The following is a 17,147-nucleotide window of genomic DNA, read 5'->3' as shown; positions in this document are numbered from 1 at the left end:
ACAAAACATTGTGTTTTTAAAGTACTTGCTATATTTGAATGGAAATATGTATCTTTATAAAATACAAAAAAAAATAAAAATAAGTACAATACCTGAAATGACTTCATTGCATTCCATCACTGAGAGTAATTTAATATTTCTTCGGAGCCTGTTTGAGACTCTCAGTAATTGAAAAGCAGCACAGAGCACCTATCGGGCGCCAAGGTGCCGCTGGCCCTTTAAGAGATGTTTTGCCTCCGCACGTGCTTGCCTTATATGGGAGCAGCAACAAACGGTGACCGATAGTTACCTCTGCTGCTGCTCTTCTCCGCTCCGCATCGGGCTGCGCTATAAAACCCTGCTGGAGGAGAAAAAACAGTTTTGTCAGCTTCCGAGACAGAACAACGAGGAGGACCACAGCGTTAGAGGAGCGCTTCTTTTTTCGCTCTTTGTGATTTGTTGAAGAAGAGGAATTTCAATTCATGAGAAGCAGGAGAGTGGATACACACAGCAAGATAAAGGTCGGTGAGCTTGGGGCTTTGTTTTGAGTGTTTTTGTGAGGATTTGTGAGTTTCTTTGTTAGACAAAGAGATGTTGCCATATTATAGTTATTTTACTATCACAATGTTTCTGTACATTTGAGCCTAATACTCTTTATGTGACTCTGGGAAAGAAAAAAACAAAACAAAAAAACAGTTTAGGTCTTGAAAGCCAATTACTGCGCGTTATTTATGTTTGCAACATTTTAACGTTGCAAACTTAACCGAAGATGCAATGAGCTGAGTGCATGTTAAATGTTTAAGATTGTGCACTTGTCCAATAAGAATGACAGCTGCCTTTACTTGTTTTCTTTTTTCTCTCTTTGAGCGTTGATAAGTCCATTTGCACCGTGTCTGAATAGGACTAGTCTGTGGTGGTGGTGGTGGGGGGGGGGGGGGGGGGGGCATCAAGATAGCTAGAGTCACACGCAGGGCTTCCGGTGAGATATGGAAAATGTAAAAGTACACTTGTTGCAGCCTCTTTGTTCAGCCTCACATACAAAATGTATAGATGAAAGAAAGAAGTAAAAAAGAAAAGAGATTTAATGTCCTGTAATGTTCCTCCATTTAAATCAATGGCACAGTGCATGTGTAAGGTTGCATAGGTGTAAGCCAGTAGCGGATTGCAAGCGTTTTCCAGTCAGAGCCAGTTTTATTCTGAAGGATTATTCACTTAACTCCGTGCTTCGGTTTGTCTGATGTGACGCTGCTGTTGGTCAGCATCTCTGAGCTGAATGACCGACAGTAACCCCAGTTCAACAGAACAATGGAACTGGACCAAAGTCAGTCTGTCAGACGGTGACTTTTGACAGTGTGTCGTTCAAATCCGTGAGCAGCGTTTCCTCTAAAAGCAACAAACTGTGTCCTGATTCTAATCTCTTTCACTGTTCGGTTTTTGGTTTTTCTCTCACGGTGTAAGGCGTCTGCAACTAAATGTGTTTTTCTTTTTCTTTTTTTAGTCATTTCAGCGACGTGAATCTCCTCAGTGAGGTTGAAACGTCGAGTAAATTCGGGTGTTTTATTTTTCCTTTGTAGCGGAAAAAAAAAAGTTTATTTCCCGCAAAACATCATTTTGCACGAATTTCTTTTTATTTAATAGTCATTTTGTCGTCTAAAACGACCCTTCAGGTGTGTCCTGCGACCACTGAAGGCAATTAAGTTGGGGCACATAATCCTGTCTGAGAGTGATATAACACGTGAGTGAGAATTGATGGTAAACAAGCATAAATGGGATTTTTTTTTGTGTGTGTGTGTTTTCCACTAGAGGCGCACTCGCTCTGCACCATTTGGACTGTTTGTTATGAGGAGATGATCCTCTGTTTTCTCTGCACACGACGTGTACATTTTCTATCACAGCGTTGTAAGACATCCACTTGGATAAACCCGTCAAAACTAAACATTAGTCCAGAAGTCATCGCTTGAATGAGGTTGATTTAAATTCAACCAAAACGATCGTTTTGGTTTTGTTTGCTTGTTTTGTTTTATTTTAATGGGCAATAAACATCCTCGTGACGTATTCTCCAAAAACATCAACTCCCAAATGAATTCGGAGGCGGTTTTAGAGACGCGGTTTCTCGCAACAATCAAAACTGTTTATCAGAAAAAGATCAGTCGGAGGAGGAAAAAGCGTGCGATTGCATACTTGGATGTTAATTCTCGGATATGTGATGTGTGTACATCTATGTGGTGTTGTCGAACCTAATTCATCTCATGGGTTTTGTTCAGATGTTTTATTGTAAATTAAAGAAAACATCTAATAAGATTTTGACCAAACATAATGTTGTTGGTGAAGGGTTGTGGGGCTTCACGCATATCCCCTGATTTATTTTGAAATATATATTATTATTATTATTATTATATATGGTCAACCGTGATGCCATCCGTTTCAGTGAGATGACTTTCAACAAGTGCGCAGCAGGCGTCTTTTTGTCTTGCGGGCACGGTTGAATATCTGCTGTTGCGCACGTTGCCATTAAATCGAGTGACTCAGAGAAAACAGATGTGTGCACCGGATAATGGGCAAGGGTCACCCTGTTTTCTGTTGATCCCAAAGTTCATGTTGGTTTTTATTGCGACATTTAAAACATTTCAGTGGGTTCAGCTGCATGCGAGTTTGGGATAAATGTGTGATGGGACTAACTGGTGTTTTTTTTTTTTTAAAGAATTATAATATAGACATAAGACATAAGACACAAATAAAGTATTTTTCTATTTCTATTTCTATTTCTATATACCGTTGGTCGACGTAGAGAAACACCATTTAGTTCCGACACACACATTTTCCACACACCAAGGAAAAAGAGTCATCTTGCAGCAAATCTTTTATTATTGTAGTCAATCAAATGCCCAGACAACTGAGGTAAACGTGGTAAAACATGAGTAATCGTTTATTTTTATTGTTGTGTATTTTAGAAAAAAAAAAAGCTGTTAAAAACCGCAGAGAAGCAGCTCAAAATGACCAGAAGTCAATTGATCAATCATGTTTGAACATCTGTGTGTCCTTGACATTTCTTGGCTCTCATCCCTACGTGCACAACAGCCAATCAGCTTTATTTAAAAGTTTCCATGACTTTTAATGGCACAGTGCCTTTACCAGAAAGTAAGTCTTTCAGGTTTTGCTTAGTACTCAGATAACAGATGCACATCATTATGAAAAAAAAAATCACCTTTTTTTTCTTGAGCTTTGTAGTTCAATGGAACAACTTGCTGGTCTGACCAGAGCACGTGGCATAAAAGGACTTTTGAATCCACAGACAGAACATGCGCAAGTCACACATGACATCACGCTTTACCAGGTTGTCGACTAATGTTGTTTAATCAGTGGGTTGTTTTGTATAGATTAAAAAAGGGAAATGTCTATTGTGATGTTTAATCTCAACATTTACATCAAATGCAGTATTGTGTGAGGGATTCTAAGGAGTTAATGGGGGAAAATTTGTAATGATGACAGAATCGCCAAGAACTTTCACCACCCGGAAACTGCCCACTCATCCTCCCAAATGAAGTCTGGCTTGACCTTTGGACAGATGAGTCTACATGAAGTAGACCTAAAGTTGCAGGAGTTAGCAGCCTTCCTCAGTCAGCAGTTGACTTCATTTGCTGAGTGTTGCTGGTACTTTGGCTGATCTGCATTTCACATCAGTTTTGTTTATCAGGTGATTGTGTTGGCGTTGATTTCTTCTTTTTTGTTTCTTGTGGCAGCTTACTGTATTTGAGTTGTAATGATTTGTTTTTAAATCACTTAAAAAGCAGCCAGGGAATGCTTGCTGTGTTCCAGTTGGTGCCTTTTTCTTAATATTTATTTCAGTTTTCTTTCTTTCAAAATTCTCTCTCACCCCACATTGTTTTTCATTCCTTACTGTGACACGATCAGCTGGACGTTACAGCCATATTTGGCGCAGTTGCATGTCCTCGGTTATGGTTCTTTGAAGTGACCTCTTTCTGTTCTGTTTTCAGATCAGTTTTGTGCGTCAGTGTATGTGAGAATTATTTGAAAATATTTTCCACCACAGTGGAACCACATTTTTTTTTTTTTTTTTTTCAGGGGTAGTTGGTTTAATTGCTGGCTTTTTCACAGATGCTAACTTTGCCCTGCATGTATGTGTGATTGTTGCAGCAGCTGATCCTGTTTTTTGGGGTTTATTTTAGTGAGGAGCTGGAGTGTTCTCAGTGAGGCTGGGAAGACGGCAACATGGCAGTCTCCACTCAACTGGGTTTACTGCTATGGAAGAACTTCACCTTCCGACGGAGACAGACTGTAAGTAGACGCGTTTCTTAATCCCTGACAAGAACAATGGACTCAATGAGTTTTTCCTATTACTTTTCTTAATAGATTATTATTCCTGAACACCATTCATCTTTTCTCATTAGTCAAATATCAATGCTAATAATGCAGTTTAAATATTTTTTAGATAAGTCCAGAAGACAACAAAGCTAAAAAAAAATTAATTGTTGAAATAAAAATAAATTGAGATTGCCTCTTCTCACTCATGTTTTCAGTGGGTTTACTTTGAATCAGATTTCTTTCTAAAACCACATCCATATAGCCACGAAGGCTTTGCAGGCTTACTAATGCACATTAGTCTCGCAAGTGGGCAGCTTACAACAACGGCAATGATGTAACTGTCTTCTTACCGTTGTACAGATCACTGTGAGTCAGTCAAAGATACGATGGTGACACATTTATATGTCAGATCTGTGAGCTAGTTAATATCCTGTATTGGTTGAAGTCCAAAGGCTCAAACAAATGCAAATGAAATTCAGTCTGGAACTCTAGCATAGTACTTCTTTATTTGTTGGGAGGCTCATCTGCATACAATTAGGCCATTTGTCCATCAAGCTGAAGCAGCTCTTCAAAGTGACAGCTGGGGCTGCTTGACTTTCAGTCCAGTAACTTCCAACAAAGGGTTACAGTGCATTTTATTAGACACTGGCTTTATTCTTTACTGCACGTCTGCCATGTTCCCTCAAGCTGAGACAGAAGCAGCTGAAGCAAAGAGGCCATATGGAGCAGATGGAAAAAAAACACAGTCCTTTAAACCAAGCAGACGTTCCCCTCTCTCTTCTGACTCTGCCTCCCCTAATTAACCCATGTACTTTACCCAGACTTTACACAGACTCATGGTGAGATTACTGTTTACAAAAGAAAAACAGCCGGCTGTGCTCTTCATACTTGCAAGCACTCACAATGATATCTTTCTTCTAAAGCACCAGAAACAGCAATAGGTGAACTGTTAAGATAAGAAAAAAGATAGCACAAAAGAAAAGAAAAAAAACTATTTTTAAGGGATGATTAAGTCATTTATTGTATGTGTTTTATGTCTTAAGAATGTTTGATTAACCTCTGTCTTCATCCCTTATTCTTTAGGTCCAGCTGCTGATTGAGATCATCTGGCCCCTGTTCATCTTTTTCATCCTGATATCAGTCCGAATATATTATCCACCCTATGAACAACATGAATGTACGTTATTTCATCACACCAAAGTTTTTACCGTGGAGTAAATATAATGCTTTGATATTTTGAAAAGAAAAACCAAGGAATTACAAGATGTTTTTTTTTAAATATTTTGTCTATATTTAGTTTCTCTGAATTTTAATTAGTCACTGAGATTATTTTTCATCCTACTTTCCTTGTACAAAGTCTATTTTAAAACATAGCATTTGCTACATTGTTCTTGGAAAGACCAGCAAGTTACTCACCCAAGGTCCATGTTATTGACACAGAAGAATCTATTGGATTAGTCAATATTTGCTTGAACTAAGTGAATCTGTGATAGGACCTCCATCTTGTCAAAAAGGAGTTACAAAGTAATTTTTTGTGCAGCTGGTTTCACAACTTTTGCCAGGTAACAAATCAATAAGATTGTGATTAGCAAAACTAGATTTACAAAGTTTAGAAAGGTCACTGCAGTTTTTAGCTTGTTCTGACTGAATAAAATCAAGTTTTATTCTATAATTAGAACAAGCTTGAATTCAATGGTTTTATTGACCACTGTATCATTTTACCATGCGCAAACATAACCTAGTAAACTCAAAAGAAGTAGGTCGACTCCCTGACCCTCTTCATGTCCTCTGAGCTTATCTTTCTCGTCTGATTGCTGGTTATTCTCAGTATCACCGCAGTGGCAGTGAGATTTACTGACTACTGTTTCAACGAATTGTAAAGATAAAGGCAGCCCTTTCTAGTTCTTATTTCAAAGGCAGTTTTACAGTGGTTTACTGTGCATGTTATTGTTTATTTGAGATGCTATTATCTTTACTAGCTGCAAATGGTCACCAGTTTTGTGGAAATCCTTAAAATATTTCCCTCTGGATTTTTTACCAACTGTTTTTTTGTATAGAAACAGGACAATAACTTGAAACTTAGCATTCAACTAATTTGCACAAATGACAGATATCCTATTATTTTTAAATACGTGATGTGTTTAAAATGTTATTTCCCTGATGTTTTTTTTCATATATAAGGCTCATCATGAATATGGTGTGCTTATTTTTCTAGGCCACTTCCCTAACAAGGCCATGCCCTCAGCAGGTACCTTGCCCTGGGTACAAGGCATCATCTGTAACGCCAACAACCCCTGCTTTCGGAATCCTACCCCTGGAGAAAGTCCTGGTGTGGTGGGGAATTTTAATGACTCTATGTGAGTAACATGGTCATGGTTTGATAGTTACACAAAGACATTTTTGTTTGGTGTAGTTTTGCGTTAAAATTACACCATTGTAATAGCTTATCAACATACAAATTTTGATTCTTTCACAAACTATATTTTCTTACAAAACAGAAATATATGATACCCCCTAATACTGTCAATGATTGTGTTTTTCTTGTCTCTCTGCCAACATAACCAGAATCTCCCGCTTGTTCAATGATGCCGAGAAGATCCTGCTTTACTCTCAGAACGATAAGAGCTATGAAGGCTACAAAGGACTGTTGCGGGCCCTCAGAAAGCTTCAGAAGAACTCTGCACGTAAGGACACACCTTTAGTTGTCTTCTTGTTGTATCTTATTTTAGGTGTTTGACTGACTGACTGTTCAGTGATTTCAATGTGCTTTTAATCTAATATGTTTGAATTTAACAAATGAATAGACAATCAGTTAAAAGCAAATGTAGCCTATGTCACTGCATACTAATAAGAATCAGTAGTGATATGTTGACCAAAGATACTATGGTTTTAGAATAACATCTTGTTAAATACCCCACAGTGTACTCAGGAGGCGTGATGGGCATAATCTCTCTTTCTGAATGCTCAAGTACAACCCAGCCAAAAAGAAAAATATCAACGTGAAAATAAAATGCAAACTATATTATATAAAAAAGGGGGCAGTCTGGGATACCAGGGAGGGTGTTTCAGGACAGCTATGACTCAGTGACAGACCGTTGTTAATTGCTAAAGTCAAATTAGAGCATCTAATTAAACTAGCTGTTCTTTAGTGTTGCACCAGTTTTTCTCTCACAATCTTGTGACAATCAGTCGATCCAGTTACCATAAAAAGAAGGACGTTGGCTGTATTTTATGTAAAACCATCATTTATTTCCACATGGAGCATCTTGAGTCTGCCATCAGAAATTAGGCAACAAAAGACCTTCTTGTTGAAGCAACTGTCAGCTCTGTTAGCCCAGAGCTCAGTCCGTTATGCAATGAGTTCCTCAAAGCCAATAAAGGTTAAAAAAAAAAAAGAAGTACAGACAACGTACACTTCAGAGTAAATAAGAATATCATGTTCTTTCATTTCTCAATTCTAAAGTGGGTTCTGGGAAATCCTCTTTGAATTTGTGTCCTTGCTGTCTTCAGTAAAATTAGATGCCAGTGATAGATGGTCTTCCTCCTATATACTGTCAGTGGGCCATTTCATTTAAAGTAAAATGAACTGAGCACCACATCTATTTCACTCAGTCTCTGTTGTTGTTTAAACACTGCTTCTGTGCATCTGTTGACTTCATCACAGCTGAGTTTTCAATCCACAGTGGTTTGATAGTGTTCAGTCTCATACTCCTCTCTGTATTTGTCTTTAATCTGCAGGAGACAGTGCACTGATGTTGCGCAAGGACAGTCATGTATGAAACAGCAGTTAGGAAAACAGAGCCTTCGCTGCAGAATGAGGCTTTTCAAATAACAGCTTGGATCAAAGAGCTGAGGGTGAAGCCCCTCACGTGTTGGTTAATAATTCAGCATTTGGCAGGGTCAGCGAATGAGATTTAAACTGATAAGGAAGGGGGGCTGTGAGGTGGTGTCGGGAGCTATGAGCTTTTTGCCCTTAGATAAACATTTCAAGAGAAATTTTAACATTTAAAAAAAACAGATATTTTTAAGATCAAAACCTTTTTCTTGATATTCCAAATAAATGGATAAAAGAGAGTATCCCTAAACAGTCAAACGAATGTGATTTGATACTTAGTGCTATGATTTTAATATGCAAGTATCTTTTTGATATTTGTCTTACTGCGGAAATAAAGCTTAAAGTAAAACTGATAAATAAAGAAGAACATCTTGTATTTTATTTTGGCACCATTCAGAGCTTTCATCCATTTTATGTTTCTGGCCTCTTACTGTTTTTTTAAGACTTTCTTTAATCTGCAAGAAACAAAGCAGTGATGTTTTTATTTATCAGAATGGTCCTTTAGTCAATCATCTTTTATTGATCTGAGTGTAAGATCTCTTGTCCTTCAGGAGGAATGCTTAAGGTTCTGAGACAAGTTGTGGTAGATTTGGAAATATGCCTTTCCAAATAAGATGCACACAAATTTGACTTAACATTGCACGGTCTAATCTGGTGTGTTCTCAAGGGTTTTCAGGTGCAATGCTGTGGAAGCTGTGACTTCCTACTGGGACACAGATTAGACATAATTAGTACTCCCTGGTTGTTAACCACTGAGAATTGATGTCATATTCGTACACACAGAGGTAGGCAGAGGCACACAGGTACATATGGAGACTTGGATCAATAACAATGTATGAATAAGACACAATCTTGCCTCATAGATAGCACTCTTGTGCTGAGAATTGCATGCAGTAAGTGGAGGGCAACACATGTGTCTCCTAAACAGAACGAAACACACTGTTCTCTTTCACTTCCTCCCAAGGGATGTTTGGTGGAAACAAAGTGTTTCCTGTGCGTGCGTCCAAGTTTGTGAATGTCACTTGATAGTTACAAAAAAAAAGCAAGCGCAGAGCACGATTTTGGTAGGGTTGAAGAGAACAGCAGATGAGGGACAGCAATAGTCAAAAGATATTTGAAAACAAAAAACGCATCTTTAAAATTTGACACAATAAGTTGTGAACAGAACAGAGTTGGGTGGTGGTGGTGGTGGGGGGGGGGGGGGGGGGGGGCGGCAGTCAGAGCATTAATCAGTTCGTTCTTTGTAAAAATGAATTCATTTTTGCGATAAAGCGCAACAAAGGAATGTGTAAAGCAATCTCCTTACAGCGGGAAATAATTGGTTGAGTTTGATACGTCTTGTTAAGCTAGAAAAAAGAAGACGGCTACACCAGCTGCACCTCTGGCAGCCCGTGGGCTGCAGGAGCTATTGCTTTTCTTGGAGTGAAATTTGAACACAAATCTATGTAAGGTAGAGAACAAATTTAGGAAGGAGGCTAGTTTGAAACACAGGGGAGGCAGTATCTGGACCAAAGTTTAACGCCCTGTAGTAACCCCTGCTGACTAAAAGATTTAGCTGAGGAGAAGCGAGAACTGTGTGTGCATGTGTGTGCATGTGTGTCACTGCCTGTGACCACACAGCTGACTAAGGCCAGATTCAGAAATGGTTTGGTCTGTTTGGAATGCAGCAAAATACAAAGAGCTTTCAGAGTGCAGAGAACACCGTGTTTGGGGTTGTACACTTATCTGTATTCAGATACTAGGTGTGATTTGGACTCAGTTATTCCATTCACTCGTTACTTTGATATATTCTGTGTATATGAAAATAAAACTGCCAAAATGCGTTTGACCAGACAAAATGCCAGCTACCACATGTACATTTCAGATAATAAAGTCCATATCATGGCAAACTGATGTTGTATGCATACTGTTCTCTAACTTTTTGTATATTGCTCCCCACCAAGACCAAGTTACAGTATATCATCCTGAGAATCAAACGAAAAATAGAGACATATTTTGGCCACAGAGGGGTTTTGTGATTTACAGTTTGTTTGTGTTTTTCGTTTTCAGGTTTCAAGTTGAAGGACTTTTTGCAAGACAATGAGACCCTTTCCCACTTTCTGCACCACAATGCATCTCTTCCTCACCACGCTGTGAGGCACATCGTCGAGGCTGACGTCAACTTGGAGAATGTAAGATACAGCGTGACTTTTTTTACTTCACAGCTTATTTGTTTTTATACTTCTCACATATGAGATAGTCGTACTCCCCCGGCCGCAGCCACAGCACTTGTGCATAAATTTAATGACCTTGGCTTCACAGTCTCTGTTGGACCACAGGATTTTGCTGTAGCACAGCTAAGCGCTTAATACCCAGGAGAAAAACCACAGTGGGTGGGGGGTGGGTTTGTGTGGAGGCTATTGGGCAGTGGTCCCTCTCCCATCTGTCTCTTCAGTATATTTGTTTAGTGGATGGATATGCATTTTCTGTTATTATTACCTCCTTCTCATTTAATTCCATCCATCTTTTCCTGCGGACTCGTTTTCTTTCATCTGATAAGATAATATGTTTCTCAACAACCCCCTGCACATGGTAATTCCCAAACATTCAATCGTACACGCAAAACCTGTCGTCTTCCATTCAAAATAAATGTGTTCGTGTAACCCCATCTCTCAAACAAAGACTGATTCTGCTACCCAAAGTCTAAGTCAACAGCAGCTTCTAACCCGGCCACTCACATCATCCCTTCTTTGCAGTTCTGAGGCTGGAGTCACATGACTGCTCCTCTTCACCCCTCCCCTCCCCCACATTTTTCCTCACGTGCAGAGACAGAGGCTCGAAGTCTAAAACACGTTACATCGTGTGAATCTGCACAGCTCGCCCCCTGCTCCCCAGACATCCATTGATCAGAGAGGAGGTCTTTTAGACCATGGACATCATAAAGAACATTATTTTAACAAAGAAGTGAAATTTATGGGACACTTACCATTGCTGCACCCTTTGTGTATACAATAAAAATGATTCAGCATTTTCACAGCAATGAGAAGCAAACGACCAACACAGAGAGAAAGAGATAAGATTGAAACGACATCTCAAAGGAATATTGAGTTTTGAATTCTGTGTAACGATTAGAAGGATTCCCAAAGCTCAAAAATTACCACTGTAAGCCTTACTGTTTGTCCAGTGAGAAGAAAATCAGATTTAACTGTGTGTGTGGACACTGTATGTAGTCTAAAAATCATGATGTCTTAGCAAAGAATGTGCTAATGTGCACGTGAGTGAACTCCTCTATCTCCCAAACGCACTCATCATGACTCCATCACAGCCCCTGAATGCTCCGCTGTCCCAGAAAATTACATTTTGTTTCTCCACCTTGGTGGGTGTTGTGGTTGCTTTTCTTCCTCCAAAAATAATATTACACCATTCAAAGGGATGATTTTTTTTTTAAAAAACAGAGCAATATTTTTAAAAAGCCTTAGTAAGCTTCTCTGATTAAAGTTCATTGTTTGTCAAAAAGCTTTTCGGGAAGATGTGCTCGGAATTTCCCAGATTAGACATTTCTTAAATTCATTATTACTCAGTGATACCTTTCTGATAAGTTTTGTTCTCTCGGTCAATTCTTAGATTTATAATTGTTTTTTTTTTGTTTTTTTGAGGGTGAACTAATAAAATCGCAAATTATTCAAAAACAACCTCCAATAAAACTTTGTGTTGAAACACAATCAGTAGCTTTTGACAAAACTCTTGTTTTGTCATATTTGTATGCCTAAAAGTTAAAGTAAAATGTTAACTTTTTTTTAATAGTATTTTTTAACCATTATCTTGTAGGATGCTCTGCAGTTTTTGTTGCTTGTGTCCTAAAAAAAAGGACATAGTTTAAAGTATCCTGCTTATCTGTAAGTGCGCTTTTCATAATCCTCTGAATCCCTGTTTTCCCTTTTTCATTTTTTAATTCTGACTGTTTAGGTGCTCACAAAAGGTTTCGGATTCCACCTTAGAGACCTCTGCAACACCACACCTCTGGGAGAGTTTGTCCACATTGCAGATCGCAACGTGTCGCTTTTGACTCAAGAAATAATTTGCAAATCATCCAGTGACTGGTTGAACAATGCTCAGAGCCACTTCCTCGCAAACCTGGACTTTCTGAAACCCATTCGGGTAAGTCTGATAAGTTGTCTTACAGTCATATCTTGTGTATCTTGATCTTGATACCTAAAAACCCATCTTTTTCTTTTAATGACTGGAATTATTACCCTAACATTCTGGCAGTGAATTTGTTTATTTGTGACTAAATCAGTCTTTTTATCTTCACTTTGAAATAAATCTCGGATTCCTTGGACTTTTCTCCTTTGTAAACACATTTTATCTGTAAGCTTTGTTGTGTTTACCCACATTTCTTACCTCTCTCCTCCCTTCCGTGTTCTGCGCTGCATTTCCTCTGGTTGCACGTTCTCAAACATTCCTGCCCTTTCCCATAAAACCTATGACCTAAAGTCACAATAGGGAAGGAAGGCAAGAGGAGAACAAAACATTTTGTATTTCAGAGCAATAAACAATGCAGGATAGAGATCATCAGAAAAAAAATCATCACTGTTTTAAAGATTTATAAATAGAGCTTTTTTGCCATCAGAGAATAGAGAAGGTAGTGTCTTGCCGCTCATCTTATTAATTTGACAGAAAGCTAAATCGCTGGCTCATTTACTGATCATCTGATTCCCCCAAAAATACACATTGTCCTCCAAAAGAGTCCAGATTTAGCAAAACATCGATGCAGTAGTGGAAATTCTACTGACAAAACAGCATGAAATGTGGTCATAAGTACTCTTTCGTAACTCAGTTTTGTCCCACCTTTCCCCTGTGTGTGTAAATGTTTATCAGGAGGAGGGAGAAAAATCATTAGGAAAAGAAAAATGGAATGGACCAATGTGTCCATTCCATTTTCTCTTTTACTAGAGGACTGTTTTCTCTTCAGCGTCACTTGTGCCTTATCAAATGTCAGACATTCCAGCAGCTGACAACTCAGTGTGATAGATGAGAACACTCGAGCGCTCTCTCTCTCACACATAGACACAGATACACACACGCACGCACACACACACACACACACACTCAGTTTGACGGACAGAAACACAAGAGTTTGAGCCTTTCTGACTTATTGCTCTTTGTTGGCTCCCGTTTTCCCTGTTGGATCCCAGGGTCATCAATTTCTATTCTTCTTCAGCTCCACTTTTTAATTTTTTTTAAAGAAAACACTCAAAGTCAAAGTCCATCTTTCAGAGTTTAAGAGTAAACACTAAAATGAATAAAAACACATTTTGGATTAAATAATAATGAATCAGAGGTGCGAGTCTCATATCCTATGTTTCCTTAATTGTGCACACAAGCTTGAAAATCTCTTCATCATACTAATAATGCTCCTTAATTTGACAGAGGGATGTGAGGTCAGACCCCAAGGTCGTTCAAGAGGTCTCAGCTGCAACCGACAATCTTCTGGAGAGCTTGGGAGCGCTGGCCGTGGAGGTAAATGGACAACACACATATGCAGGGAATGCAAGCCACACATGATGTGACTAGTACAAACAGGATTTCTGAAGTATTTGCTTTCAAGGTTCACCGGTCATGTTTGTGAACAAAATCAATTCTTACCAAGAATTTGGTCTCGAAGTTGTTGAATCTATTGCACATAGAGGTAGAAGTGCAAGTTGGAGCTCTTAAGGTCAGGGCAATTGACTATAATAACACAGATATGCATATACACCGATTAAGATTTTCATGGAATTTCAAATCACAATCAGAAAGGTCTGTATGGTCCATATTATTTAGTTTTCAGCCACACTGATAAAGGCTTTCTGACGCCGCTCTGCTCTCCTCTCCTCTCCTCTGAAGTTGATCAATTAAAAAAATAAATTGCAGACTGTGTGAAATATTTCTGTAGCTGGTAGCACAAAGGCCTGACTTAGTCAACAACCCAATGCGCCATCCTAACTATTTTGCAAACACAAAAAAAGTACAGGATCACATGCATGCACACTCATACATATGCCTGACCTAAGCTAATGTAACTCAGTCTGAGCTGCTGGAATGCAGGGAGAAAGGAGAGAAGCAGCAGATGGTTGTGCATGCTCATACAAACACAACACAACTCCCTTTCTCTCAGGCTCAAGCTCTGCTGTGTTGGCAAAACATACTGACCCAGCTGTGTATGTGTGTGTGCTTTAGTTTCCTGTCAAAGCAGCTTTGGAATTTTAAGTGAACTGGCATTATTGCATAGATTTTGTTTTCCTTTGCCAGCCTCTGTGCTAGAGGATAGAAACAAAAAGAAAACAAATATCAACCTGAATCCTTTCTTGCATAACTGCATGATTGTTGACATTTGAGGTATGCCATAGTGGCATATTCAGCAAAAAAAAAGAGCAACTAGCATAGAGCAGCTGGCACTCAAGCACTGATATTTTGTTGCAAACAAAAAACAGCTGCTAGAGTGGGGAAATGTACCCATATCACCTCTGTTGTCTGTGTTTCAGTTCAAGGTTTTAAACTGTTTGAAAACAAAAGGAACTGCATCGATGATATCAATCGGAGTGTATTTTTCATATTGGCACTCAGCCTTAGTCTCTGATTATGTAAATAATACATAATCAGATGTGGAATATGCGGATATGTGGAAAGGAGCAGGTTAAACGGGTATTGTGGAAGCTTGAACTGAAATGTGTGGTGGTAATTTAGCTTGCTTGCCAACAAGCATTTCTTTGCTGGATTTATGTAATTGATGAATAAATAAATGTTTTAATAAATCAAAATTTGAGCTGTTATAGAGTGGAATCCCTCTCATTCTCAGGCTGCATTTATTCTAAAGCCTCTACTAGATTGGTGCTAATGAGGGAGAAGGAGGTCGGGATTCTCCCTCCCTGAATATATATGTCTATATATTTATATATATTTGTGAATAATTCATTTTTAATTATTGCCATCGTGTGAGATGGAAACATGAGACACTTATATTTTTTTGTTTTTTGCCTTAAGTAGTAAAGCTTGACTAAATGCGGGGGAAAGATTATCCACCGGAAGAAATCTGCTGCCTGATATCTGAATGAAAGCTCAATCGGTCTTTAATTCATCTTAACGTTAAAAAACATTTCAGTTCACGTAAGATAATGTGATAATAGTCTTTATAATTAGTGTCTCTGCAGATGCTCATTAAATGTTATGTATGATATTTGTATACTTCCATTGTTGTTTATTTAAGTAAGTTTTTCTCTTGCTCTGAGAAATTTGTGGTTTCATTTTTTAAAATAGGTCTGCATTATTAGAGAAGGGAAGCACATATATTAATAACACATGCAAACTCATTTAACTCAAGTCTTGGAATATTAAGGTCACAGTCTGATATGCTCATGTTCACAATTAATTTGTGTCTGGCCTCTGAGCTGCTCTGAGCTAAATAGCTGTGTGCTTGAGCTGAAACTTGAACTGTAGTAACCTCATATCAGCTCTGCTGTCAGGTTACTTTAGGGCAATCCTCTCCTCCTGCATGTGTGTGTGTGTGTGTGTGTGTGTGCGCGCATGCACCTAGATGCGTGTGCATATTAATCACCTGGTCACCCAAGTTAACAAGGACACAAGCCCTCAAGGGACTGACACATTTACAAGTCTCACAGTATTATTTGCAGTGCATTCACTCACACAGACCTACCAACAATCATTTTGGCAGGCACAAACACACACAGTGGTACAAAAAAACTGCTGCAGACATCTCTGACTTTGTGATTGAGAATTTGACATCAATAAAGTGTCAGAGAAAAGTTTCTGTCATGGCGAGATGGAAACAGATATTTGCATTGGTATATGATCAAACTTGAAAAGTGTGGGACCTTTTTAATGCATAAATGCACATTAACAGCTCCCCAAAATAAACAGCGAGCTCAACACTGCATATACACTATATCTCTCCCACATCTTTGCACACCAAAGAGCAGGAAAACATGTCAGCTGATGTGGCTGCAAGCTCAACTGCAAGGTAACCACATACAGAAGCAACAGTGCTTTCAGTCTCACTTTCTCCTGTTCTGAAACTGGTGTTGAATATTGGATTGACGTGAAAAGGGCAAAATAAGAATTGCATGCTTTTAACTGGAAAAAAACAGTTTTCAAATTGCAGCTGGTTTAGACGACTGGGAAAACAGTGTTATTTGTTCTGAAACAACCAGGATCTACTGAGTGTTTGTGTGTCATCGTGTCTGTCTATGTTTGGGCGTGCATTCGTGTTTTATGTCAACGCTCTAATTGTGGAGCCTGTGGAGGTTTGCCTGTAAGCAGAGCGACCGATAGTAACCTTTCTTTGTTCTCGTGCCTTCCTCTGTTTTCAGTGCTCATTTCCACTTCTTACTTCAGTGCAACCTTTCACACAATTTTTTCTCTTTCTTTCTTTCTTTCTTTCTTTCTTTCTTTCTTTCTTTCTTTCTTTCTTTCGTTCATCTCTTCGTCTGTTCATTACATTGCTCGTTCTTACTTCTCAACTTCAGCTTGTCAAACATAAGTCTGACCTCCTCAGCCTTTCTCCTTCACCCACACAGCTCAAGCTCTCCGTAAGCCCAAATACCTTCCTCCGTTTCACACAGAAAACAAAAGCCTCCCCTCTACTTCACACTTTAATGTTTTACTTGCATAAAAATCATAAACCCCTGCTTTCGGTTCTTTTCCAGTCACAAGTTGGTGACATAATTGCATGTTTATTTGACCAGTTTGGAAACGGTACTGGGGAACTTGTGCCAACTTGTCTCTTGACCTATGTTAACCCTGTTATGAACCAAAATGAACTTCCTACTCTGTGATCTAACAAAGCACATGACTGCTGACAGGGTATCACAATACCTCCAGCTTCTCTGGAGAAAAGAGCAACCTAACACAAAACCATATTGTTCTGTAATGGTGATGAACTGGACTTCGGAACAGGGCCAATCTCAGACAAAGAAAACAATTCAAATATACGGCCTGGGTGGGCATTTATAAGAAATCCTCACACAAAGGGGAG

The 17,147-nt window shown here is 38.9% G+C and overlaps 1 protein-coding gene across 3 annotated transcripts in view; it reads left to right on the top strand.

The window, feature by feature from the left end:
• Window positions 1–304: 304 nt before the first annotated feature.
• LOC142378895 (phospholipid-transporting ATPase ABCA1-like) overlaps window positions 305–17,147 on the top strand; it is a 35,999-nt gene continuing 19,156 nt past the window's right edge. For 2 of the 3 annotated variants that reach the window (XM_075463873.1, XM_075463872.1), the window contains exons 1-8: window positions 305–500; window positions 4,167–4,275; window positions 5,386–5,479; window positions 6,518–6,659; window positions 6,868–6,986; window positions 10,187–10,308; window positions 12,083–12,274; window positions 13,547–13,636. In XM_075463873.1, coding sequence (XP_075319988.1) covers window positions 4,210–4,275; window positions 5,386–5,479; window positions 6,518–6,659; window positions 6,868–6,986; window positions 10,187–10,308; window positions 12,083–12,274; window positions 13,547–13,636 — 825 coding nt within the window. In that variant the 5' untranslated portion in view covers window positions 305–500; window positions 4,167–4,209. The remainder of the gene's footprint in view (window positions 501–4,166; window positions 4,276–5,385; window positions 5,480–6,517; window positions 6,660–6,867; window positions 6,987–10,186; window positions 10,309–12,082; window positions 12,275–13,546; window positions 13,637–17,147) is intronic. The other variant, XM_075463874.1, reaches the window with a different exon arrangement.

This window comes from Odontesthes bonariensis, chromosome 4 (assembly GCF_027942865.1).
Source record: "Odontesthes bonariensis isolate fOdoBon6 chromosome 4, fOdoBon6.hap1, whole genome shotgun sequence".
NCBI lineage: Eukaryota > Metazoa > Chordata > Actinopteri > Atheriniformes > Atherinopsidae > Odontesthes > Odontesthes bonariensis.
Note: the sequence above shows the minus strand (reverse complement) of the source record. Positions and strands in the feature narration are given on the sequence as shown.